The sequence below is a fragment of the Heptranchias perlo genome, chromosome 27 (genome assembly GCF_035084215.1).
Source record: "Heptranchias perlo isolate sHepPer1 chromosome 27, sHepPer1.hap1, whole genome shotgun sequence".
In the NCBI taxonomy this organism is placed as follows: domain Eukaryota; kingdom Metazoa; phylum Chordata; class Chondrichthyes; order Hexanchiformes; family Hexanchidae; genus Heptranchias; species Heptranchias perlo.
The window spans coordinates 1409574-1437062 of record NC_090351.1 but is presented as its reverse complement, the minus strand read 5'-3'; the positions used below and the strand labels follow the sequence as shown (position 1 = coordinate 1437062).

At 48.3% G+C, this 27489-nt stretch overlaps 1 protein-coding gene across 1 annotated transcript in view; it reads left to right on the top strand.

Moving 5' to 3' along the window:
* The window catches only part of LOC137344318 (choline/ethanolaminephosphotransferase 1-like), a 140416-nt gene that overhangs the window by 81910 nt on the left and 31017 nt on the right, over positions 1–27489 (top strand). The window contains exons 4-6 of the mRNA XM_068007179.1: positions 4087–4234; positions 17177–17318; positions 19196–19280. Of these exons, the coding sequence (XP_067863280.1) occupies positions 4087–4234; positions 17177–17318; positions 19196–19280 (375 nt within the window). The remainder of the gene's footprint in view (positions 1–4086; positions 4235–17176; positions 17319–19195; positions 19281–27489) is intronic.

Genomic DNA, 27489 nt, shown 5'->3' with positions numbered 1-27489 from the left:
TGGTATAGAATCTATAGGTGTGAGGCACTGCACCGGCGGTGTGAGGGTGTAGAATCTATAGGGTGAGGCACTGCCCGGCGGAGTGTAGGGTGTAGAATCTATAGGGGTGAGACCCTGCCCGGCGGGGTGAGGGTGTAGAATCTATAGGGTGAGACACGGCCCGGCGGGTGAGGGTGTAGAATCTATAGGGTGAGACACGGCCCTCGGGGAGGTGAGGGTGTAGAATCTATAGGGTGAGACACGGGCCCGGCGGGTGAGGGTGTAGAATCTATAGGGTGAGACACGGCCCGGCGGGGTGAGGGTGTAGAATCGAAAGGGTGAGACCTGCCCGGCGGGTGAGGGGTGTAGAATCTATAGGGTGAGGCACTGCCCGGCGGGGTGGGGGTGTAGAATCTATAGGTGAGACACGGCCCGGCGGGGTGAGGGTGTAGAATCTATAGGGTGAGACACGGCCCGGCGGTGAGGGTGTAGAATCTATAGGGTGAGGACACGGCCCGGCGGGTGAGGGTGTAGAATCTATAGGGTGAGACACGGCCCGGCGGGGTGAGGGGTGTAGAATCTATAGGGTGAGGCACCTGCCGGCGGGTGAGGGTGTAGGAATCTATAGGGTGAGGCACTGCCCGGCGGGTGAGGGTGTAGAATCTATAGGGTGAGGCACTGCCCTGCGGGTGAGGGTGTAGCAATCTATAGGGTGAGGCACTGCCCGAGCGGGTGCGTGGGTGTAGAATCTATAGGGTGAGACCCTGCCCGGCGGGTGAGGGTGTAGAATCTATAGGGTGAGGCACTGCCCCGACGGGTGAGGGTGTAGAATCTATGGGTGAGCACTGCCCGAACGGTGAGGGTGTAGAATCTATAGGTGAGAGCACTGCCCCGACGGGGTGAGGGTGTAGAATCTATAGGGGTGAGGCACTGCCCGACGGGTGAGGGGTGTAGAATCTATAGGGTGAGGCACTGCCCGACGGGTGAGGGTGTAGAATCTATAGGGTGAGGCACTGCCCGACGGGTGAGGGTGTAGAATCTATAGGGTGAGACACTGCCTGGCGGGTGAGGGTGTAGAATCTATAGGGTGAGACACTGCCCGGCGGGTGAGGGTGTAGAATCTATAGGGTGAGGCATCTGCCCGACGGGTGAGGGTGTAGAATCTATAGGGTGAGGCACTGCCCGGCGGGTGAGGGTGTAGAATCTATAGGGGTGAGACACTGCCCGGCGGGTGAGGGTGTAGAATCTATAGGGTGAGACACTGCCGGCGCGGGTGAGGGTGTAGAATCTATAGGGTGAGACACTGCCCGCGCGGGTGAGGGTGTAGAATCTATAGGGTGAGACACGGCCGGCGGGTGAGGGTGTAGAATCTATAGGGTGAGACACTGCCCGGCGGGTGAGGGTGTAGAATCTATAGGGTGAGACACTGCCCGGCGGGTGAGGGTGTAGAATCTATAGGGTGAGACACGGCCCGGCGGGTGAGGGTGTAGAATCTATAGGGTGAGACACTGCCTGGCGGTGTGAGGGTATAGAATCTATAGGGTGAGACACTGCCCGGCGGGTGAGGGTGTAGAATCTATAGTGAGCACTGCCCGGCGGGTGAGGTGTAGAATCTTAGGTGAGACACTGCCGCGGCGGTGAGGGTGTAGAATCTATAGGTGAGACACGGCCCGACGGTGAGGGTGTATATCTATAGGGTGAGGCACTGCCCCACCACAGTCAGGTAAATGTATATAATAGGGTGTGCCACACTGCTTGACGGCCACAGAGCAGGTCAATGTATGGAATATATAGTGTGTGTATAGATTCTATACACTACAGGTAAGTGTATAGAATCTAATACAATACCGACTGCCACTGAGCAGCTCGGTGCATTGCATATAATGTATAAAATATATAGGATGTAATTGCACCTGGCACCAGTGCTAGTAAATGCATAGAATGCACCATAGTACACTGCCCGATAGCTGTGATATACTGCCTAGTGGTCACCAAGCAGGTGCATGTGTGGAATATATGGGATACTACATGCCGTTGGGGAGTAAATGTACCTTATATATAGGATATACTACACAGCCTGACCGCCACCGAGCAGGGACTGTATAGGATGTATTATGCTGGCTGCTGCCAAGCAGATGACTGCATGGGGTATATAGATAGAGTATATAACAGCCAACCTCCTAAGAGCAGGTAAATGCATATAATATATAGGATATAACACACTGCCGGCGTTGCCATCAAGCAGCTAAATGTATATAGCATGTATAAAATATAATTAACTGCCAACCAGGTACATGTGTAGAATATCTAGGATTAGAATACACTGAGCAGATAAACGTATGCCAAGAATCTATCGGGCCCAGTTCAAAACGGTTTTAGAGGGAAACAGAGTGCTGTCTGGCTCCAGGACCTTATCAAACAAAATTTGACACCGAGCCACATACGGAGATATTAGGACAGGTGACCAAAAGCTTGAGCAAAGAGGTAGATTTTAAGCGTCTTAAAGGAGGGGAGAGAGGTGGAGGGGTTTGTAGGAGGGAATTCCAGAGCTTAGGGCCTAGGCAGCTGAAGGCACGGCCGCCAGCGATGTTGTGAAGGAAATTGGGGATGCGCAAGAGGCAAGAATTGGAGGGAGCGCAGAGATCTCTGAGAGGGTTGTAGGGCTGGAGGAGGTTACAGAGATAGGGACGGGGCGAGGCCATGGAGGGATTTGAAAACAAGGATGAGAATTTTAAAATCGAGGCATTCCGGGAGCCAGTGTAGGTCAGCGAGCACGGGGGGTGATGGGTGAACAGGACTTGGTGCAAGTTAGGATACTGTCCGACTGAGATTGATAGATTTTTTTTTAGTTAAGGGGGCTGATTAGCCCCCTACGTTCCAAACAACATCCCTGTCCCACGTCATAAGGTTTGATTGTTACCTCAGTTAAGGAATTTTCATCTTACTTTGGATTGGTTGAAGTTCTGTATTGCCAATTCATTATTCTGTGCACGTGGCTTTTATATCCCACCATGAATACGTTGTCCACCCTGTCCTGCCCAGGGTTTGTACCAGACTTCTGTTGATCTTGTGCTCCGCTGCCTTGATAACTGAAGTCAGGCTGTTTCATTTCTTTCTCCCTTCGCAGTGAGATTCAGATTTCAATAGTACCATCGTATGCAGCTATCAGGTGGGATTATTCACGTTCATCGTTGGGGGTGAGGGGAGGGAGGGATGGAGCTGTCCTTCATATAATATCCCTCCAATCTCCTATCGCTGGACATGACACCAGCTCAAATGCCTGAGCCCAAGCAGCGTTCAGGTGTAAAAGACAACTTGAAATGAAAACAGAAAATGCTGGAAATACTCAGCAAGTCAGGCAGCATCTGTGGAGAAAGAAACAGAGTTAATGTTTCAGGTCAATGACCTTTCATCAGAACTGGAAGAAGTTGAAGATTAAACAGTTTTTAAGCAAGTACAGGGAAAGGCGGGGGGAGAGGAGGAGAGGAAAGAACAAAAAGGAAGGTCTTTGATAGGGTGGAGGGCAGGAGTGATTAAATAACGAAAGGGATGATGGGGCAAGGCAGGAAGGGTGGTAATGGGATAGGTTAAGGGTGATGAAGAGTGGACCAGAGTGTTGCGGAGGGAGCGGTCCCTTGGGAATGCTGGGAGGGGAAGATGTGTTTGGTGGTGGCATTGCTTTGCAAATGGCAGAGGATGGTATGTTGAATGTGGAGGCTGGTGAGGTGGAAGGTGAGGACAAGGGGGACCCTATCATGGTTCTGGGAGGGAGGGGAAGAGGTGAGGGCAGAAGTGCGGGAAATAGGTCGGACACGGCCGAGGACCCTGTCCGCTACAGTGGAGGGGAATCCTCTGTTGAGGAAAAAGGAAGACCTATTGGAAGCACTGGTGCCGAAGGTGGCTGTATAGTCACTGTTGTAATAACTTCATTTTTTTTCTCTGATTGCTGTTACTTCTGATCTAGTGTATTGTACAATACAGGTAAACTGACACTACTTTAAAGTTCTGCCAGTATGCTGCTTGTAAGATGTTCTTAATCCATCCCTTCACTCGAATGTGAGATTCAACAACTGACTTTGGGCTCACTGTGTTCTCTGTGCTCTGCAGGCACCTCTGTGGGCATACCTAGCCTGTGCACTGGGCCTTTTTATCTACCAGACACTCGATGCTATAGATGGGAAGCAGGCTAGAAGAACCAATAGCAGCAGTCCTCTTGGAGAACTGTTTGACCATGGCTGTGATTCGCTTTCCACAGGTAGGACCTCGCTGCTACTTGGCTGCATTTTATATATAGAATATATCGGAACCTGTTGTGTGGTTACCGTAGTTACTGTAACCAGTACTGTACAGCACAGCAGGGACAATACTGGACTGGGGGTAGAAAGCTAATCTAGGGATTCAACAGTCGACCAAGCTTATAACTGGGTTTTAGTACTCATTACTGTCTGCTGCCTCTACCAATCCTGTCAGTCATTTTAGCAATCTGTTTACTGTCAGAGTAAAATCCAAGTCTTTGAAACCCCACTCCCCGGGCCCCTCTATTTCCGTGCCCCCCCCCCCCCCAGGCACAGCAAGGTCCCACAAGCAGGGGTATTTTGGTGTTGGAAGAGGGATCAATGTAGGTCTGAACATTGGGCAGCTCTCTGCTGTAATTTGAGTAGTGCCTGTCAGGTTTCAAGATTTTTGACTTTGGCTCAAGGGGAATTTTTGGATAATTTGTATCAAGATGTTATTAAGAGGAATTTAGCACATAAGGGGTTAAATCTGCATAACACGCAAGGTTTTGTAACTGTGGATTAGAGCCAGGTGAACTGGCTGGAGAAGTGGCACTTCCCGCATGTCACGCCAGCTTGAGACAATGGAAGTTTAAGACATTCCAGTAAATATTTACATATAATATGCTGGAATGGCTTCATTCAGGTGTGCCCACGGAGGGGGGAGACAGCTGCCAGAAGCCCAAAACAAGGAGGGTAGTAGCAGGTTTAACTAGCAGCTCAACGGGCCGATCCCCAGATATGGAGAGCAGCAGGCAGGGTTGGGGGGGCGGGGGGGTCAGAGGTGAAATCTTTGGCTTTCTGTCTACCGCAGATGCACCGACTTCCAACTAATCAGGAAGGGAAGTCCGAGACGGGGCGAGAACACCCTTTCTGAGCTAGGCACTGACTAGTTTCAGAGAATCACTAGTCGGTAAAGTGAGATTAGCCCGCTAACGGGTATGGTGTGACGTGCTTTGTTTTTTATGTTACGAAGAGTGTTACAAAATAGTTTGAAATTCACTAAACTTTATCCAGTTTGTTCACATATTACATGTAAGCTAAATCAGCTTCATGGATTACAGTTCATGTCTCACCTGAGTGTTTATCATTCTTCCTTCTGGAAGATAGAACGCACGTAAGGACATGTGACATTACAGTATCCAGGTCACTCAATGACTGCTTTCGGTATTATGGCCCTCAGGTCACGTTATCATATGACTAGATATTGAACAGTGAAGGTGAGCTCCTGATCGTAAGGGACTCTGCCTGCTTATGGGAGAGCCTGGTGACACTGAATGTAAGAGAATAACTTTGCATACCCAAAAATTGTAATGGTACTCTTCGATCTTTGCCGTTCACCTGAACAGGCAGATAGGACCTCAGTTTAATGTCTCATCCAAAAGACGACACCTCTGACAATGCAGCACTCCCTAAGTAGTGCATTGAAGCGTCAAGTCCTGGAGTGAGGCTTGAACCCATGACTCTCCAACCCAGCTGAGAGCGCTACAATTGAACCAAGCTGACATTTTAAATCAAAGGGGAAGTCAGAAACTATTCTTAACACAGGCTGGCTAAAGTGTGGCATTCTCTGCCGCAAGCCATGGTTAAAGCAAGGTCCAGAAGTTCTTTTAAAATGGAATTAGATCGCTGTGTGAAAAACGAACATATTAAAGAAAATGGAAGTCGTAGCATGCCTGGGGGACAGCAACCACAGAATTAAGTTTAGCATGATCAGGAGCTAGCTATATATAACGGTAAAGGGCTGAGTTCAATGAAATGAGGGAACAACTAAAGCAAATAGATTGGGGGAAACTTCAGTAGAAGATAAGTGGGACACTCTTGAAGGAATAATGCTGAGCATGCAGAATGATTACATGTCATAAGTCATCGAGCTCAGACTAAGCAAGATAGGCCCTAAATAGATCAACAAACAAATTAAAAGTGATCTAAAGAGAATAAAAACCCTCTAAATCCTGTGGTGAGAAAGAGGAAAGGGCTTACTGGGATGAAGACCAGAAACATATTAAAAGGATGACTGGGGTGGGGGGGGGCGGTGGAGCAACAAGAGATCTGAAAAGGCACAGCAGCAGAGGCTAAACAGAACAGTAAACAGTTCTCAGCAAGAGGGCAGCCAGAGAAGAGGTGAAAACCATGAAAGGTGCAGAGTTCTGAATGATTCGTTCCTCCGTGTGTTCAAAAGGGACGGCTTGAACAATGTGCCTTCCCCAAGCAGATGTAACCCAAGTAAAATCAATGACCTTGATTATAGATGAGATGGAAGTCCCACACAGGCTCCAAACAAATAATTCCCCAGTGATACGTAGTATGTAACCCAAAGTGTTGAGAGGGAAGAGATTCCTGAGGCACTTGAGTAGATTGTAAACGGGGCAATGTGATGCCCACATTCAGAAAGAGGACGCCAGCACACTTGCCTGGATGAGTGCAGCTCCAACAACACTCAAGAAGCTCAACACCATCCAGGACAAAGCAGCCCGCTTGATTGGCACCCCATCCACCACCCTAAACATTCACTCCCATCACCACAGTGGCTGCAGTGTGTACCATCCACAGGATGCACTGCAGCAACTCGCCAAGGCTTCTTTGACAGCACCTCCCAAATCCGCGACCTCTACCACCTAGAAGGACAAGGGCAGCAGGCACATGGGAACAACACCACCTGCACTTTCCCCTCCAAGTCACACACCATCCCGACTTGGAAAAATATCGCTGTTCCTTCATCGTCGCTGGGTCAAAATCCTGGAACTCCCTTCCTAACAGCACTGTGGGAGAACCTTCACCACACGGATTGCAGCGGTTCAAGTAGGCGGCTCACCACCACCTTCTTGAGGGCAATTAGGGATAGGCAATAAATGCCGGCCTCACCAGCGACGCCCACATCACATTAACGAATTTTTAAAAAAAGCTACTGCATTCTGTATAAAATAATGGAATTGGTTATTGTTATAACCTAGGAAACAGCAGTCACCATAGATTCAGAAGGGGAAGGTACTGCCTGACCAATCTGTTTGAGTTCTTTAAAGAAGTAACAACTCAAGTGGACTGTGACACCTTATGACCTATTGAAGCTAGACTTTCAAAAAGCATTTGACAAAGTTCCACATGAAAGGGTATTAGTCAAACTCAAAGTTGTGGGGTTTGAAGGTAATCAGCGGGAATGGATAGTAAACTGGCTGAAGGGTAGAAAACAAGGGTCAGAGGAGTTGTCGTGGATCGGCAAAGTACTGACTGGGATATCTGTGATTGGTGTTGAGCCCACAGCTGTTTCTAATTTACATCAATGACTCGTACTCAGAAACCCAATATAGATTAGTCAAAATTATAGATTGAACCAAACTAGGAGGCGTAGTGAAATCAGAAGAGGCAACTTAGAAATTACAGAGTGAGTTGAACAAAATATGTACGTGGGCAGAACAGTGGGAGATGAGATGAAATTTAATTCAGACGAGAGTAAATGCTGCACATTGTGCGTTGCCCATTTTCCTCCCAATCTCAATGAATGGTGTTGAAATGGCCAAGGATGAAGCTGAGACACCTGGGGGTCTTGGATTCGATGGTCAACATGTCCAACCAGTGCCGAGCAGCAATCAACACGGCCAGTAAAAGGTTGAACTATGTAATCAAAACAGTAGAATACAAATCAGAGGAAGCCCTGATCAGAATGTACAGGGCCCTGGTCAGACCCACCTTGAGCTCTGTGTCCCGTTCTGGTCAGACCCACCTTGAGCTCTGTGTCCCGTTCTGGTCAGACCCACCTTGAGCTCTGTGTCCCGTTCTGGTCACCAGGACACGAGAGACATTTGAGCCCTGGAGGCAGAGCAGAGAAGGGCCACGAGGCTGATCTCCAGGGTCAAGGGTCTGAGTTCTATGGAGACACCTGGGCATTTCATCCTAGAAAGGAGGTGACTGAGAGATGATATGGAGAAGGTACATCTGGAATATTCCTTTCAATTAAACAGTGGGAGTAGGACCGGGAGACATGGGTTCAAACTAGTAAAAGGGAACTTTAGGACTGATATCAGGACATTGATCACACAGAGAGTGATCAATGTGTGGAATGGATTCCCAGAGAGAGGAGTGGAGGCAAAAAGCCTAGAATCATTTAAGAAACAGTTGGATGCTGCGATGGGGGAAGGGGAGGGTTCTGGATGGGTTAAGATGGGCAGAATGGCTGCCCTCACCCGTGATTATTTTATGATCTTGTGACTGGAGAGTGGAATTAGAGGAAGTGGCTCATGGAGAGAAACATTGACGCAGACTTGGGCTGAATGGCCTCTTTCTGTGCTAGGGCATTCTGTGGTTCTATCTCCGTTTGTGACCCTCATAATATAGTCACCTGTGGGTCTGGGAATACTTAATCTCTATGCCCTTCCATTTAGTGTCCTAACATATGAAGGTGACGACAGCTTCAAAATGCACAGGAGAGCATTACACAAGTGGGAGTGCCATTGGGCATCATGTTAAGTGAATACTAATCTAAAAGTGTGTTTGAAATTCGGGGCTGGTTTGTTTACCCTCGGATCACTCACCGTTTCCCCTTTTTAAATACTAACAGCACTGAATTTATCCACCACTCGAACCTTCCCCTGTGCGGGTTTGAAGGAGCCATTTGCTGTATCTCACAGCTCCTGTTTAATAAGCCCCCCTCGGTCCACTGGATTCACCATTCCATGGTGTTCTCTCTAACTGAGTATTGCTTGGGTATACAGTTTCAAAGCTGGTCTCCCACTGTCCTCGCCGTGATTGGGAGGTGCAGGGTCCCCCCTGGTTGTGCCCAGGATTATTTCAGAGGTACCTGAGTGAGATTTACCTACGCAGCAGTGGAGGTGGTGTGGGTGATGTGCTCACTGTGCCTGGGGCTCTTTCACAGATTGTCCAGCACAGTGGGAGGTGACACCTGTACCGTCGCAGGCCTCCGTGGCCTGAGATAACCAGGGTGGGGGGTTGGTGGTTGGGCCGGTTTGTCCAGCTCCTGCTCCGTGGGCTTTCCTGAGCGGCGTAGCTCCACTATGGAATCCCGCGTCCTACACCAGCTGTAGAATGCGGGCAGCCTAAGCTCGGCTGGTAGATGTGCTACTGTGCTGTGGCTCTGGTACCGCGGCTCTCCTCCTCCCGTTAGGACCGTGTGAGAACTGCCACAGTACAGTGTGAGGAACAGAGAGGCTGGAACTATCCGGCCTGCACTTTAAGCTCTTGAGCTTCAAGCCAGGAATGCCAGTGATTTTATTCGATCTTAAGAAAAGGAAAAGGTCCCTGTTTAATAGATCACCCCTCCTTCTCATCATCTCCCCCAATCTTCTCTCTACCTCTTCAACCCATTCATACTGTGAAACCCTTTTCTCTGCCATGCCCAGGGTGGAGTGAGTGAGTAAGCTGTTCTCTGCCTGCGCTATTTTGAGTTTTGGGGATAGTATTCGATTGAAAGAAGAGGCCTATAATGTTGCTAAGAGTAATAAGCCTGGGGATTGGGAGAGTTTCAGAAACCAACAAAGGACGACCAAAAAATTGATAAAAAGGGAGAAAATAGAATATGAAAGTAAACTAGCAAGAAATAGAGCTTCGACAAGTATGTTTTTTATTCGTTCATGGGATGTGGGCCTCACTGGCGAGGCCGGCATTTATTGCCCATCCCTAATTGCCCTTGAGAAGGTGGTGGTGAGCTGCCGCCTTGAACCGCTGCGGTCTGTGTGGTGAAGGTTCTCCCACAGTGCTGTTACGTAGTGAGTTCCAGCATTTTGACCCAGCAGCGATGAAGGAACGGCGATATATTTCCAAGTCGGGATGGTGTGTGACTTGGAGGGGAACGTGCAGGTGGTGTTCCCATGTGTCTGCTGCTCTTGTCCTTCTAGGTGGTAGAGGTCGCGGGTTTGCGAGGTGCTGTCGAGTTGCTGCAGTGCATCCTGTGGATGGTACACACTGCAGCCACAGTATTCCGGTGGTGAAGGGAGTGAATGTTTAGGGTGGTGGATTGGGTGCCAATCAAGCGGGTTGCTTTATCTTGGATGGTGTCGAGCTTCTTGACTGTTGTTGGAGCTGCACTCATCCAGGCAAGTGGAGAGTATTCCATCACACTCCTGACTTGTGCCTTGTAGATGGTGGAAAGGCTTTTGGGAGTCAGGAGGTGAGTCACTCGCCGCAGAATACCCAACCTCTGACCTGCTCTCGTAGCCACAGTATTTATATGGCTGGTCCAGTTAAGTTTCTGGTCAATGGTGACCCCCAGGATATTGATGGTGGGGGATTCGGCAATGGTAATGTCGTTGAATGTCAAGGGGAGGTGGTTAGACTCTCTCTTGTTGGAGATGGTCATTGCCTGGCACTTATCTGGCGCGAATGTTACTTGCCACTTATCAGCCCAAGCCTGGATGTTGTCCAGGTCTTGCTGCATGCGGGCTCGGACTGCTTCATTATTTGAGGGGTTGCAAATGGAACTGAACACTGTGCAATCATCAGCGAACATCCCCATTTCTGACCTTATGATGGAGGGAAGGTCATTGATGAAGCAGCTGAAGATGGTTGGGCCGAGGACACTGCCTTGAGGGACTCCTGCAGCAATGTCCTGGGGCTGAGATGATTGGCCTCCAACAACCACTACCATCTTCCTTTGTGCTAGGTATGACTCCAGCCACTGGAGTGTTTTCCCCCTGATTCCCATTGACTTCAATTTTACTAGGGCTCCTTGGTGCCACACTCGGTCAAATGCTGCCTTGATGTCAAGGGCAGTCACTCTCACCTCACCTCTGGAATTCAGCTCTTTTGTCCATGTTTGGACCAAGGCTGTAATGAGGTCTGGAGCCGAGTGGTCCTGGCGGAACCCAAACTGAGCATCGGTGAGCAGGTTATTGGTGAGTAAGTGCTGCTTGATAGCACTGTCGATGACACCTTCCATCACTTTGCTGATGATGGAGAGTAGACTGATGGGGCAGTAATTGGCCGGATTGGATTTGTCCTGCTTTTTGTGGACGGACATACCTGGGCAATTTTCCACATTGTCGGGTGGATGCCAGTGTTGTAGCTGTACTGGAACAGCTTGGCTGGAGGCGCAGCTAGTTCTGGAGCACAAGTCTTCAGCACTACAGCTGGGATGTTGTCGGGCCCATAGCCTTTGCTGTATCCAGTGCACTCAGCCGTTTCTTGATATCACGTGGAGTGAATCGAATTGGCTGAAGACTGGCTTCTGTGATGGTGGGGATATCGGGAGGAGGCCGAGATGGATCATCCACTTGGCACTTCTGGCTGAAGATGGTTGCAAACGCTTCAGCCTTGTCGTTTGCACTCAGGTGCTGGACTCCGCCATCATTGAGGATGGGGATGTTTGCAGAGCCTCCTCCTCCCGTTAGTTATTTAATTGTCCACCACCATTCACGACTGGATGTGGCAGGACTGCAGAGCTTTGATCTGATCCGTTGGTTGTGGAATCGCTTAGCTCTGTCTATAGCATGTTGCTTCCGCTGTTTAGCATGCATATAGTCCTGAGTTGTAGTTTCACCAGGTTGGCACCTCATTTTTTGGTACGCCTGGTGCTGCTCCTGGCATGCTCTTCTACACTCCTCATTGAACCAGGGTTGATCTCCTGGTTTGTTGGTAATGGTAGAGTGAAGAATATGCCGGGCCACGAGGTTACAGATTGTGCTGGAATACAATTCTGCTGCTGCTGATGGCCCACAGCGCCTCATGGATGCCCAGTTTTGAGCTGCTCGATCTGTTCTGAATCTATCCCATTTAGCACGGTGGTAGTGCCACACAACACGTTGGATGGTGTCCTCAGTGCGAAGATGGGACTTCATCTCCACGAGGACTGTGCGGTGGTCACTCCTACCAATACCGTCATGGACAGATGCATTTGCGACAGGTAGATTGGTGAGGACGAGGTCAAGTAAGTTTTTCCCTCGTGTTGGTTCGCTCACCACCTGCCACAGGCCCAGTCTGGCAGCTATGTCCTTCAGAACTCGGTCAGCAGTGGTGCTACCGAGCCACTCTTGGTGATGGACATTGAAGTCCCCCACCCAGAGTACATTTTGTGCCCTTGCTACCCTCAGTGCTTCCTCCAAGTGGTGCTCAACATGGAGGAGGACTGATTCATCAGCTGAGGGAGGACGGTAGGTGGTAATCAGCAGGAGGTTTCCTTGCCCATGTTTGACCTGATGCCATGAGATTTCATGGGGTCCAGAGTCAATGTTGAGGACTCCCAGGGCCACTCCCTCCTGACTGTATATCACTGTACCACCACCTCTGGTGGGTCTGTCCTGCCGGTGGGACAGGACATACCCAGGGATGGTGATGGAAGAGTCTGGGACGTTGGCTGAAAGTTATGATTCTGTGAGTGTGGTTATGTCAGGCTGTTACTTGACTAGTCTGTGGGACAGCTCTCCCAATTTTGGCACAAGTCCCCAGATGTTAGTAAGGAGGACCTTGCAGGGTCGACTGGGCTTGGTTTGCCGTTGTCGTGTCCGATGCCGGGTGGTCCGTCCGGTTTTATTCTTATTTTGACTTTTCGTAGCGAGATTGTACAACTGAGTGGCTTGCTAGGCCATTTCAGAGGGCAATTAAGAATCAACCACATTGCGGTGGGACTGGAGTCACTTTTAGGCCAAACCGGGTAAGGACGGCAGGTTTCCTTCCCTAAAGGACATTCGTGAACCAGATGGGTTTTTACGACAATCCGGCAGTTTTATGGCCACCATTACTGACACTAGTATTTTAATTCCAGATTTTAAAAAATTTAATTAATTGAATTTAAACTCGCCAGCTGCCGTGGCAGGATTTGAACTCATGACTCCGGATTTTAGCCCGGGTCTCTGGATTACGTCCAGTAACATAACCACTATGCTACCGTACCGTAAAAAGGAAGAGATTAGTGAAAGTAAACGTTGGTCCCTTGGAGGCTGAGACAGGAGAAATTATAATGGGGAATCAGGAAATGGCAGGTGCATTAAACAAATATTTTGTATCTGTCTTCAGTGGAAGACACAAAGCATACCAGAAATAGTGGGGAACCAAGGGGTAAATGAGAGTGAGGAATATCACTAGAGAAAAAGTACTGGACAAACTAATGGGACTAAAAGCTGACAAATCCCCTGGACCTGATGGCCTACATCCTAGGGTTCCAAAGGAGGTGGCTGCAGAGACAGTGGATGCATTGGTTATGATCTTCCAAAATTCTCTAGATTCTGGAACGGTCCCAGTGGATTGGAAGGTAGCAAATGTTACCCCACTATTCAAGAAAGGAGGGAGAGAGAAAACAGGGAATTACAGGCCAGTTAGCCTGACATCAGTCATCGGGAAAATGCTGGAATCCATTATTAAGGAAGTGGTAACAGGGCACCTAAAAACCATAATATGATTAGGCAGAGTCAACATGGTTTTATGAAGGGGAAATTGTATTTGACAAGTTTGTCTTTTGAGGATGTAACTAGCAGGGTAGATAAAGTGGAACCAGTGGATGTCATAATTTGGATTTTCAAAAGGCATTTGATAAGGTGCCACATAAAAGGTTGTTACACAAGATAAAGGCTCATGGGGTTGGGGATAATATATTAGCATGGATAGAGGTTTAGTTAAAGGACAGAAGAGTTTTTTTATTCTTTCATGGGATCTGGGCATTGCTGGCAAGGCCAGCATTTATTACCCATCCCGAAGTAGGGATAAACGGGTCATTCTCAGGTTGGCAGGCTGTAACTAGTGGGGTGCTGCAAGGATCGGTGCTTGGGCCTCAGCTATTTACAATCTATATTAATGAATTAGATGATGGGACTGAGTGTAATTTATCCAAGTTTGCAGATGATACAAAACTAGGTGGGAAAGTAAGCTGTGAGGAGGACACCGTGTGCAAAAGGATATAGAATGATTAAGTGGGCAAGAAGGTGGCAGATGGAATATAATGTGGGGAAGTGTAAGGATATTCACTTTGGCAGGAAGAATAGAAAAACAGAATATTTTTTAAATGGTGAGAAACGATTAAATGTTGGTGTCCTCATACAAGAAACACAAAGTTAGCATGCAGGTACAGCAGCCATTTAGGAAGGCCAATGGCATATTGGCCTTTATTGCAAGGGGGTTGGAGCACAAGAGTAAGGAAGTCTTACTACAGTTGTACAGGGCATTGGTGAGACCTCACCTGGAGTACTGCGTACAGTTTTGGTCTCCTTATCTAAGGAAGGATATACTTGCCTTGGAGGTGGTGCAGTGAAGGTTCACTAGATTAATTCCTGGGATGAGAGGGTTGTCCTATGAAGAGAAGTTGAGTAGAATGGGCCTATACTCTCTGGAGTTTAGAAGAATGAGAGGTGATCTCATTGAAACATAAGATTATGAGGGGGATTGACAGGGTAAATGCTGAAAGATTGTTTCCCTTGGCTGGAGAGTCTAGAACTCGGGGGCACAGTATCGGGATAAGGGGTTGGCCATTCAGACTGAGGTGAGGGAGAATTTCTTCACTCGGTGGTGAATCTTTGGAATTCTCTATCCCAGAGGGCTGTGGATGCTGAGTTATTGACTATATTCAAGGCTGAGATCGATAGATTATTGGACACTAAGGGAATCAAGGGATATGGGGATTGGGCGAGAAAGTGGAATTGAGGTCGAAGATCTCATTGAATGGCGGAGCAGGCTCGAGGGGCCGTATGGCCTACTCATATTTCTTATGTTCTTATCTGCAAGAGCAGCTTGGAAGGCAGGGGGATGGGGCGCGGTGGGGGGGGCGTGAGAGAGAGAGAGAGAGAGAGAGAGAGAGAGAGATTCCAGATTTCCACTACCCTTTGTGTGCAAAAATGCTTCCTGATTTCGCTTCTGAACGGCCTAGCTCTAAGATTGTGCCCCCTTATTCTGGATTTCCCCCAGCAGGAGAAATAGTTTCTCTCTCTCTCTCTCTCTCTCTCTCTCTCTCTACCCCATCGAATCCCTTAATCATCTTAAATGCCTCGATCAGATCACCCCTCAATCTTCTATACTCAACGGAGTAGAAGCCTAGTCTTGCAAACTGAGCTCATAATTTAGCCCTATAAATCATTCTGGTGAATCTGTGCTGTACCCCATCCAAAGCCAGTACAGTGAAACCTGTAAATTGGGGGCACCCAAGGGACTTGCATCAGGTGTCCGTGTACAGTAAACTGGATCAGGCTCCTGCAGCGTTCCCTTTTTTTTGCCCTCACCTGGGATTGTGCCTCATTCTGGAGCCCTGTCAGCAGGATGTGCTTTCAGTTCATTTTCTGTTTGTTGGGTTTCCCACTTCATTGCCATCCTGGGGTCCTTTCCCATTGAGGGAGGGATGTCCTGATCCTGGGATCTGCACAGGGCAAGGTGGCTGCAGTAGGGCCGGAGTGCCTGGGAGATCCCAGTTGTGCGAGAAGTTCCAAGAACCAGGAGGCCTCCGATGAGCAGGCGAAGAGGGGAAACCGTTCTCTCCGTGTCTCTCCCTACCCCAACCTCCTGCGTGATTTCAGGGCCAACGCCCCCCCCCCCCCCCCCCAGATCTATCCACAGCACCCCCAACAATGTGTGGCCCCATCCCCCCCCACAATGTCAGACTAACCTGGCATCCGCTCCCTGGCTGCTTTCTTGCCCGACAGGCGTCTGGCAAACCTCCATTTCTGGATTTCCTGTGTGGAAATCTCCCCCATGACTCCCAGATAAAATCCAGGCCATGATGTTGCCGGATGCAGTTCTCGGCATTTGTGGAATGGGGTGTTCTTTACCCAGCATCCATAGTGGCAGAGAAACCACTCTGCCCCTGGGGCGGGGCAGTGGGAGCACTCGGCCCCGGGGGCATTCGATCTCTGCCACTGTGGATGCTGGGTGAAGAATCTCCATTACACAAGCCTTTTTTTTTCACCTGCCACCTCGCACTTACCTGCATGACCCTGTGCTTCAAGTTATAGATGGATTTGATGCATTAAAGGCTGTCCATAGTTTGTAATTTGAAATACGAGTGTCCCTTGTTTCAAGGTGCAGTTTGTGTCTATTACAATGTACATTATTTGGAACTGTCTGAGTGTCCCTTTCTTGGAGGTTTCCATTTGTATCGGTTTGTCTTTTTTCCTTCCAGAGGTGTGGTGCCCAGAACTGATCCCAGTCTCCAGATGGGATCTGACCAGAGCTCTGTACAGCTGAAGCATAACTTCCTCCCCTTTGCATTCCAGCTCCCTTGAAATCAATATTCCATTAGCCTTTTTGATTGCTTTTTATACCTGTGTTCTGGCTTTTAATGATTTCTGTACTTGGACTCCCAAATCTCTGTTCCTCTACAGTCCCTAGTTTTTCACCAGTTAGAAAATGCTCCAATTTATCTTGACCTCACACTGCCCACATTGAATTCCATTTGCCAGTTTTGCCCACTACCTCAATCTGTCCCTATTCCTTTGTAACTTCCTGCTCCCATCTACACAACTTACTGTCCCTCCTAACTTAGTGTCATCTGCAAACTTGGATATATAATTCTCTCTTCTTCCATCCAAGTTATTAATATGGTGAAAAGTTGAGGCCCCAGAACAGATCCCTGGGGAACATCACTTGTCACACCCCACCAATCAGAACACATTCCCTTTATCCCCACTCTCGATCTCCTACCACCCAACAAATTATCCACCCATGTCAAAAAAAGCTCCATCCCATTCCGTCTGCTCTCATTTTACTAATAATCTCTCGTGTGGTTCATGTCCCCAGTGGCTGACTTGAATTGAGAGACGATGGGCTGGAAGGGGTGATGTCCCCTTCATTGTTTCCAGACAGGGACCTGGTTTCATCAGAGGTATTCGACGTTCCTTAACAGATCTTTTGAGAGCAGCAGTGACTGGGGAGGGGATTGTGCAGGTGTTAAACATCTGGTATGGATGGTGCATTGAATCCCAGGGTGTTGGGTGTCAACAGGATTGCTCGGTGCAGTTTCTGTGTTGAGAATAAACCCTGTGCCCATTTCCGTTCCGCAGTCTTTGTGGTCCTGGGAATCTGTATCGCTGTGCAGCTGGGCACCAACCCAGACTGGATGTTCTTCTGCTGCTTCGCTGGGGTCTTCATGTTCTACTGTGCGCACTGGCAGACGTACGTCTCTGGGACCCTGCGCTTCGGGATGTGAGTATAAGGCGGGGAGTGGGGGAGATACTGAAATACACGCACATAGGCTTAGAGATGGGCTGCAGTCCAGATCAACAGACATGCTGCTTTCTGGCCATGTCTGTGAGCTGCCTGCCTGGCTGTGTTGAGTCAGGGTTCGTTGCTGCCTTCATATGCTCTGTATGGGGAGCGTTGGTACAACCGAGCCCCTCCAGGGGCAGGGACATGAAGTGTAAATCAGTCGGTGCCATTTCGGAACTTGTCCACGTTCCTTTCCATGGGGTTAAAACAAATCTGGGTCAAATGTGCAACCCAATCAGAAATGACACAGCCCCATGTCCTAGTGATGGAAATCAATCAGCTGTGATGCACAGTTAGTTATTAAATGCTGTGTGCGTGTATGGAGAGTTATTAAATGCTGTGTGCGTGTGGACTTTTTGGAATATGTGGTGTTTGTATATTGCTCAATCCAATATTGATTCATGACCAAAGCTCTCAGGTTCTACATTTCCCTGCCCCCCGCCCCCCCCCCCCCCGGGGTCAGTGCTTGCTCTCTCTGGTCCTCCTGTTGTTAACACACCAGACTCCCTCTAATGTGTCCCCGTCTCCTCCCAAAGGGTAAAAAAATCTCTTGTCTGTTTGACAGGAGTCAGTGGGCGAGAAAGTGACCCGTTAAACGTGAGTTGAAGAAATAAATCCCATTCCGATGCTTTGCCTCAAGTCCGAGTGCCCGTCGTTAGGTGGGGGGGGGGGTTGGTGTGGACCTGCCCCTTGGGGGTGGGGGAGGGGGCAGTGTGGGACCAGCCCCTCGTTGGGGGGGGGGGAGAGAGGGGGCAGTGTGGGACCTGCCCCTTGTTGGGGGGGGGGGAGAGAGGGGGCAGTGTGGGACCCGCCCCTCGTTGGGGGAGTGGGCTGCGCGGGGACCCGCCCCTCGTTGGGGGAGTGGGCAGCGCGGGACCCGCCCCTCGGGGGGGGGGTGAAGAGGGGGGCAGTGCGGGACCCGCCCCTCGGGGGGGGGGGGGGGGTGAAGAGGGGGGCAGCGCGGGACCCGCCCCTCGGGGGGGGGGGGGGTGAAGAGGGGGGCAGCGCGGGACCCGCCCCCTCGGGGGGGGGGGTGAAGAGGGGGGCAGCGCGGGACCCGCCCCTCGGGGGGGGGGGGGGGTGAAGAGGGGGGCAGCGCGGGACCCGCCCCTTGTTGGGGGGGGGGGGCAGCAACATTCCTGAACTATCCCCCAAGGCACAGAGGCTCAGAGTGAAGCTCTCCCATTCCTTCTCAATTTGTCTTGATCCACGAGTGACGTTGGGATCGTGTGAAGGTTTTGAAGCTGTCGTTCCATGGACTGGTCAAGCTTCCTCAATGAGGCCTGGGGAGCGTGGCATTCTGCCAAGACCTGGTGTCAGAAATTTGGGTATCGAGTGCATTCCCACACATCCCCACAATTTTACCGAAGCTCCCTGAATGTATGGTCAGTGCTGCACCTTGTGTCGAACATGTTCTTCTGTCTCTCTCTTTACACGGGTTGCACACTGATGTTTAGGTGGTTGACATTATTAAAGCACGAATGAGCTTCGAACACAGAAGTGCTAACTTGCTGCAATATCCAGGCACCTGGTGGTCTGACACCAGCTTGTTTTAACAAAGAGCTCAAGTTTAAATCCCACCACCGCCTGCCTTTGAAGTTACTTGCTGCAGCCAGTGTAACCCCTCACAGCAGCAGAGGTGACCTAGGACCCTGGGTGAGTGAGCAGTGACCTGCACTATGACCCCAGCCTGTCCCAAAGCCTCCTCCCGTTCCATGGAACGCAGTGACTCTCTGAAGGTGTTTTTGATACTCACTCTGTTTTTGTCGTCTTTACTGTGTTTCATTGTTTTACGATTATTCTCTGACTGACAGATTCGATGTGACCGAAGCTCAGCTCTGTGTTGTAGTTGCACAAGTTGTGACGGTGATTGTGGGCCCGTCACTGTGGAATATTCCGGTAAACACAGGCCTTCTGGGGCCGACTCGCTGACTGCATGTAGCCAATCGGACAGCCGCTCTATCACGCACCCGAGCCAATCAGTAACTCCGCGATCCTTCGCCCCCTCGAGTCCCCAGCTTCCCATCACGTGGCTGTGCCCCATCGACAATTAACCCTTTAAATGGAAGTGGGGTCTCCAGCGCAGAAATGCAGGGCTTTCACTAAAGCAGCTGTGTGTCCGTATTCTTCAAATTGGTGAGGTGATGCAAGGCACCATTTGAAATTCCCGGGGCTCCGACACTGTCTGGGTTTGTGGGGGGGGGGGGGGGGGGGGGGGGGGAGAAATGGGGTTTGGTGGGTACAAGACACTCTACCATGGTCGAAGGCGTTGTACTTGATGTCTCCCTCTCTCCCTCTCCCTCCTCTGCTGGAAGTGTTACCCCCTTCCTGGGGCGTTAATTGTTCCACAGCCCTCCAGTGTCTTGCACAACCAACCATCCTTCACAATGGGGCGAGAATCAGCGGGAGCTCTGTGCCCAGAGCTGAGCCCGATTTTAACCCCCCCCCCCCCCCCCAGCATCCACACCCTTTCAGCAGAGATAACTGGATGGTGTCCAGGAGCAGAAACACCTCCCCCACCCCCTGCACTCTTTCCTAGCTGAAGGGCACTGAGGCTGATTACAATGGCCCTCTCGCTACCCCGAGCTGAGATTGACTAACTGAGTGTAGACCAGGGATTGATGCCGGCACCTTCCCGGTCTGTGTGGTGGGGCCGGTACAGCTCGTAAAGGTCAAAGAGACTTCACACTGATGAATTGCGAATGGTGTCTTGAGAAATTGAAGCGTTGTTGAGTGAGGAGAGGAGTGAGGGAGTGGGTTACTCCCTGGTTCTGGTGCATGATAGAGCTGCAGTTACCTTGCTTGGGATGATTAACTTCCAATGAATGGCTCTAATACTGATTTCTGCTTTTCTCACCCAATCAGAATTGATGTGACTGAAGTGCAATTCTTCATAATTGTCCTGTTTTTATTGGCTGCGAGTGGAGGAACTGCATTTTGGGAATCGATGGTAATTAATCTAATAACTGAACTCTGACCCCTCTTTACCTGGGGAAAGGATGGGAGCAAACAGCAGGTGGGTGGGGTGGAGACTGTCCTCTTCACTGTGTCCCCTGGGAAGCATGCACTGGGACACTGAGCTGCAGGTTGACAAGCTGTGGCAATTGCCTCCCACCACCTGGCTTACTGTCGTCCTTTCACTAATGCATGGAAATTTGCCTCCAGGTTCCTGGTCCACTATGTGGCACTCATCCAGTTCCATTTTGTGTCATTTTATTTAAGGCCAGTGCCTTGGGGTTTGTGATACATTTGGGCTGGCTCTGTTTAAATGCTGTGCGCTCTGATCACTGCCAGTTTGAGTGGCAGACTGTCAGATCACTGTGCCAACTCCTCTGATTGCTGGCGCATGGGAATGGGGAAGAGCCAAGATATTTTGCAGGTCAAGTGGAGCCCAGCTGGGCCGGTGGTGTGAGTGGGCTCCCAGCCCAAAGGCTCAGGGAGCCCAGATTAGAAAACTCACTTGCTTTACTCTGAGTCAAAGGGTGTTCAACCTGTAAAGGTCAAAGAGGCTTTGCTCACCTCACTGTGCCAAGCCCATTAGGAGAGGGTGCAAGACAGCTGAACAAAGACCTGAGTCGGTGGCGTGCGGGCTTTAGTACGTCACCCACTGAGGTGGGATCGAGATGGTGTTAACACTGAGTGCTGCTGGATTAAACTCTCCCACACACAGGGCCCCCTTCACCAGCACAACTTTCCAGTTTGCAGCTGGAGATTTCTGCACCCCTTTTTGCAGCACCTTGCGGGGACACTGTTCTGCAGGTATCGGGCAAGTTACTGGAGGGCAACCACCTGGTGGTTAGTTCATGTGAGCTTTGATAGTGGAATGGCAGCAGACTATTTGACCATGAGGGCATCGCAGCCCAGCCCGGTCCTGGTCTCTTTGAAATATTAACTGCTGCAGGTTCCAAGTGCAGATCCCCCAACCCCCCCCAACTGAAATCGATAGACCTTCAAACAAGCTTCAGTCGCTGTACACTGCATTTCACAGGCAGGTTCATAGCATCCTGGGTGCCCAAAAAAATTGTATCTTAGGCTTTGAAACACAACAATTCAAACATTCGGCCCATCGTGTGGTGAATCTTTGAAAGAGCTATCCAATTAGTTCCATTCCCCTGCTCTTTTCCCATGGCACTGCAAATTATTTCCCTTCAAGTATTTATCTGACTCCCTTTTGAAAGTTACTGTTGAATCTGCTTCCTCCACTCTTTCAGGCAGTGGATTCCAGATCATAACAACTCGCTGCATTAAAAAAAATGTTTCCTTATGCCACCTCTGGCTCTTTTGCCGATCACCTTAAATCTGTGTCCTCTGGTTACCGACCCTCCTGCCACTGGAAACAGTTTCTCCTTATTAACTCTGTCAAAACTGTTCATGATTTTGAACACCTCATTCAAATCTCCCCTTAACCTTCTCTGTTCCAAGGAGAACAACCTCAGCTTCTCCAGTCTATCCCCATAACTGAAGTCCCTCATCCCTGGTACCATTCCAGTAAATCTCCTCTGCACCCTCCATGGCCATCCGTCCTAAAGTGTGGGGCCCAGAATTGAACACAATACTCCATCTGAGGCCTAACCAGTGTTTTATAAAGGTTTAGCATAACTTCCTTGCTTTTGTACACTCTGCCTCTATTTATATAGCCCAGGATCCTGTATGTTTTTTTTTAATAGCCTTCAATCAAGTTAGTCAAACATGATTTTCCTTTAACAAATCCGTGCTGACTTTCATTTATTAGCCTTTACTTTTCCAAGTGCCAATTAATTTTGCCCAGGATTATTGTCTCTAAAAGTTTCCCCAATCACTGAGGTTAGGCTGAAGGAAGCACGGAGGGAGGTAAGGAGAAAGAAAGACTTGCATTTATATAGCGACTTTCTTGACCTCGGGGCGTCCCAAAGCGCGTTACAGCCAATGAAGTACTTTTGAAGCGTAGTCACTGTTGTAATGTAGGAAATGTGGCAGCCAATTTGTGCACAGCAAGATCCCATACGCAGCAGTGAAATAAATGATCTGTTTGTAATGTTGGTTGAAGGATAAATACTTGATTATTGCTTTGGGATTTTTTACGTTCACCTGAGAGGGCAGAAGGGGTCTCTGTTTAACGTCTCATTTAAAAGACGGCACCTCCGGTGCAACACTTCCTCAGTACTGCACTATCTCCTCTCCTCTCTCTCTGTTGATGTCGTCTGTCTCCCTCTCTGTACCTCAAACAACAACTACTTGCATTTAGATAGTGCCTTTAATGTAGTAAAATGTCCCAAGGTGCTTAACAGGACCGTCTTTTAGACCAGTACATTGAGGAGCCAACCAGGAACAGGCTATCCTAGATTGGGTATTGTGCAGTGAGAAGGGGTTAATTAATAATCTTGTTGTGCAGGGTCCTTTAGGGAAGAGCGACCATAATATGACAGAATTCTTCATTTAAGATGGAAAGTGAAGTAGTCCCATCTGAAACTAGGGTCCTAAATATAAACAAAGGAAACTACGAAGGTATGAGGAGTGAGTTGGCTATGATAGAATTGGGAAGCTTCATTAAAAGGCATGATGGTGGATAGGCAATGGCTAACATTAAAGGAACGAATGCATGAATTGCAACAATTATACATTCCTTTCTGGCGCAAAAACACAAAAGGATTAACGGCCCAACCGTGGCTAACAAAAGAAATTAAGGATCGTATTAGATCCAAAGAGGAGCCATATAAAGTTTCCAGAAAAAGTAGCAAGTCTGAGGATTGGGAGCAGTTTAGAATTCAGCAAAAAAGGACCAAGAGATTGAGGGGAAAAATAGTGAGAGTAAACTTGCAAGGAACATAAAAGTGGACTGTAAAAGCTTCTCCAAGTATATAAAAAGAAAAAGATCAGTGAAGACAAATGTAAGTCCCTTAGTCAGAAACGGGAGAATTTATAATGGGGGAACAAAGAAATGGCAGAGCAATTAAACAAATACTTTGGTTCTGTCTTCACGGAAGAGGACACAAATAACTTCCCAGAAATGCTAGGGAACCAAGGGACTAGTGAGAAGGAGGAATTAAAGGAAATTAGTATTAATAGAAAAAAATAGTGCTGGAGGAATTAATGGGACTGAAAGCCAATAAATCCCCAGGGCCTGATAATCTGCATCCCAGAGTATGAAAAGAGGTAGCCATGGAAATAGTGGATGCATTAGTTGTCATCTTCCAAAACTCTCTAGATTATGGTGTGGAGATGCCGGTGATGGACTGGGGTTGACAATTATAAACAATTTTACAACACCAAGTTATAGTCCAGCAATTTTATTTTCTGGACTATAACTTGGTGTTGTAAAATTGTTTATAATTCTCTAGATTATGGAACAGTTCCTGTAGATTGGAGGGTGGCAAATGTAACCCCACTATCCTTTTTTAAAAAAAAAAGGGAGAGAAAACAGGGAACTACAGACCGGTTAGCCTAACGTCAGTAGTAGGGAAAATGCTAGAGTCTATTATAAAGGATGTGATAACAGGACACTTAGAAAATATCAGCGAGGTTAGACAAAGTCACATGGATTTATGAAAGGGAAATCATGTTTGACAAACCTACTGGAGTTTTTTGAGGATGTAACTCGTAGAATAGATAAGGGAGAACCAGTGGATAGAAACATGGAAAATAGGAGCAAGAGTAGGCCATTCGGCCCTTCGGGCCTGCACCTCCATTCAAAATGATCATGGCTGATTGTCTAACTCTACCCTGTTCCTGCTTTTTCCCCATATCCCTTGATCCCTTCAGCATTAAGAAATATATCTATCTCCTTCTTGAATATAGTTAATGACTTGGCTACCACTGCCTTCTGTGGGAGAGAATTCCACAGGTTCACCACCCTCTGAGTGAAGAAATTTCTCCTTATCTCGGTTCTAAATGGCATACCCCGTATCCTGAGACTGTGACCCCTGGTTCTGGACTCGACAGCCATCGGGAACATCCTCCCTGCATCGAGTCTGACTCCCCAAAGCCTTCCCACCATCTACAAGGCAAAAGTCAGGAGTGTGATGGAATACTCTCCACTTGCCTGGATGAGTGCAGCTCCAACAACACTCAAGAAGCTCGACACCATCCAGGACAAAGCAGCCCGCTTGATTGGCACCCCATCCACCACCCTAAATATTCACTCCCTTCACCGGCGTACCGTGGCTGCAGTGTGTACCATCCACAGGATGCACTGCAGCAACTCACCAAGGCTTCTTCGACAGCACCTCCCAAACCTGCGACCTCTCCTACCTAGAAGGACAAGTGCAGCAGGCACATGGGAACAATACCACCTGCACGTTCCCCTCCAAGTCACACACCATCCAGACTTGGAAATATATCGCCATTCCTTTATCGTCGCTGGGTCAAAATCCTGGAACTCCCTTCCTAACAGCACTGTGGGAGAACCTTCACCACACGGACTGCAGCGGTTCAAGAAGGCGGCTCACCACCACCTTCTTGAGGGCAATTAGGGATGAGCAATAAATGCTGGCCTCGCCAGCGACGCCCACATCCCATGAACGAATAATAAAAAAAAGTCCTGTTAGAATTTTATATGTTTTGATGAGATCACCTCTCATTCTTCTAAACTCGAGTGAATATAGGCCTAGTCGACCCAATCTCTCCTCATACCAGAGTCCTGCCATCCCAGGAATCAGTCTGGTAAACCTTTGTTCAACTCCCCCCATGGCAAAGACATCCTTCCTCCGATAAGGAGACCAAAACTGCATACTCCAGATGTGGTCTCACCAAGGCCCTGTATAACTGCAGTAAGACATCCTTGCTCCTGTACTCAAATCCCCCTGCAATGAAGGCCAACATACCATTCGCCTTCCTAACTGCTTGCTGCACCTGAATGCTCGCTTTCAGCGACTGGTGTACAAGGACACCCAGGTCTCGTTGCACCTCCCCTTTTCCCAATCTATCATCATTCAGATAATAATCTGCCTTTTTGTTTTTACAACCAAAGTGGATAACCTCACATTTATCCATGTTATATTGCATCTGCCATGTTCTTGCCCACTCACCCAACTTGCCTAAATCACATTGGAGCCTCTTTGCATCCTCCTAACAGCTCACATTCCACCCCAGCTTTGTGTCGTCTGCAAACGCAGAAATGTTACATTTCGTTCCCTCATCCAAATCATTGATATATATTGTGACTAGCTGGGGCCCAAGCACTGATCCCTGCGGTACCCCACTAGTCACTGCCTGCCACCTGGAAAAAGACCCGTTTATTCCTACTCTCTGTTTCCTGTCTGTCAACCAATTCTCAGTCCATGCCAGTATATTCCCCCCAATCCCATGTGCTTTAATTTTGCACACTAACCTCTTGTGTGGGACCTTATCAAAAGCCTTCTGAAAATCCAAATACATCACATCCACTGGTTCTCTCCTATCTATTCTACTAGTTACATCCTCAAAAAAAAAACTCCAGTAGATTTGTTAAGCATGATTTACCTTTCATAAACCCATGCTGACTTTGTCCAATCCTGTTAATGCCTTCCAAGTGTTCTGTTATCACATCCTTTATAATAGACTCGAGCATTTTCCCCACTACTGACGTTAGGCTAACTGGTCTGTAATTCCGTGTTTTTTTTCTCTCCCTTTTTTAAATAGTGGGGTTACATTTGCCACCTTCCAATCTGTAAGAACTGTTCCAGAGTCTATAGAATTTTGGAAGATGATCACCAATGCATCCACTATTTCCAGGGCCACTTCCTTTAGTACTCTGGGATGTAGATTATCAGGCCCTGGGGATTTGTCAGTCTTTAGCCCCATTAATTTCCCTAGCATTTTTTTTTACTAATATTGGTTTCTTTCAGTTCCTCCCTCTCACTGGACCCTTGGTTCCCTAACATTTCTGGGAGGTTTCTTGTGTCTTCCTTTGTGAAGACAGAACCAAAGTATGTGTTTAATTGTTCTGCCATTTCTTTGTTCCCCATTATAATTTCCCCCATTTCTGAATGTAAGGGACCTTCATTTGTCTTCACTAATCTTTTTCTCTTGACATATTTATAGATGCTTTTACACTCAGTTTTTATGTTCCCTGTTAGTTTACTCTCATACTCTATTTTTCCCCTCTTAATCAATCTCTTTGTCCTCCTTTGCTGAATTCTGAACTGCTCCCAATCCTCAGGCTTGCTGGGTTTTCTGGCAATTTTATATGTCTCTTTGGATCTAATACTATCCCTAATTTCTTTTGTAAGCCGCGGATGAGCCATCTTTCCTGTTTTATTTTTGCGCCAGACAGGAATGAATAATTGTTGTAATTCCTGCACGCGTTCTTTAAATATTAGCCATTGTCTATCCACTGTCATCCCTTTTAGTAAAGTTCCCCAATCTATCATAGCCAACTCACAGCTCATACTTTCGTAATTTCCTTTGTTTAGATTCAGGACCCTAGTTTCGGATTCAGCTACTTCACTCTCCATCTTAATGAGGAATTCTATCATGTTATGGTCGCTCTTCCCTGAAGGGACCCTGCACAACAAGATTGTGAATTAATCCTTTCTCATTGCACAATTCCCAGTCTACAGGAATTCCTTCCCCACAGTATTATTGCTAATTTGGTTTGACCAATCGATATGTAGATTAAAGTCACCCATGATTATAGTTGTACCCTTCTTGCATGCCTCTAATTTCCTGTTTAATGCCCTCCCCAACATCTCCACTACTGTTTGAGGGGCTACAGACAACCCCCACCAACGTTTTCTGCCCCTTGGTGTTTCTTAGCTCCACCCATACAGATTCCACATGGTGATTTTCCGAGCCAATATCCTTCCTCACTATTGCATTGATTTCCTCCTTTACTAACAAAGCTACCCCACCTCCTTTCCCTGTTTGCCTGTCCTTCCTAAATATTAAATACCCCTGGATGTTCAGTTCCCATCCTTGGTCACCCTGTAGCCATGTCTCCGTAATCGCAACTATATCATACCCGTTAATACCTATCTGCACTGTTAATTCATCTAGCTTATTGCGAATGCTCCGCGCATTAAGACACAATGCCTTTAGACTTTGAAGATTGCTCATCATCTTAGTTTTATTTTGCACTATGGCCCTATTTGTTTTTCGCCCTTGTTTTCTCTGCCTTCCACTATTGCTTCTTCCCTTTCTGTCTTCTTTCCCC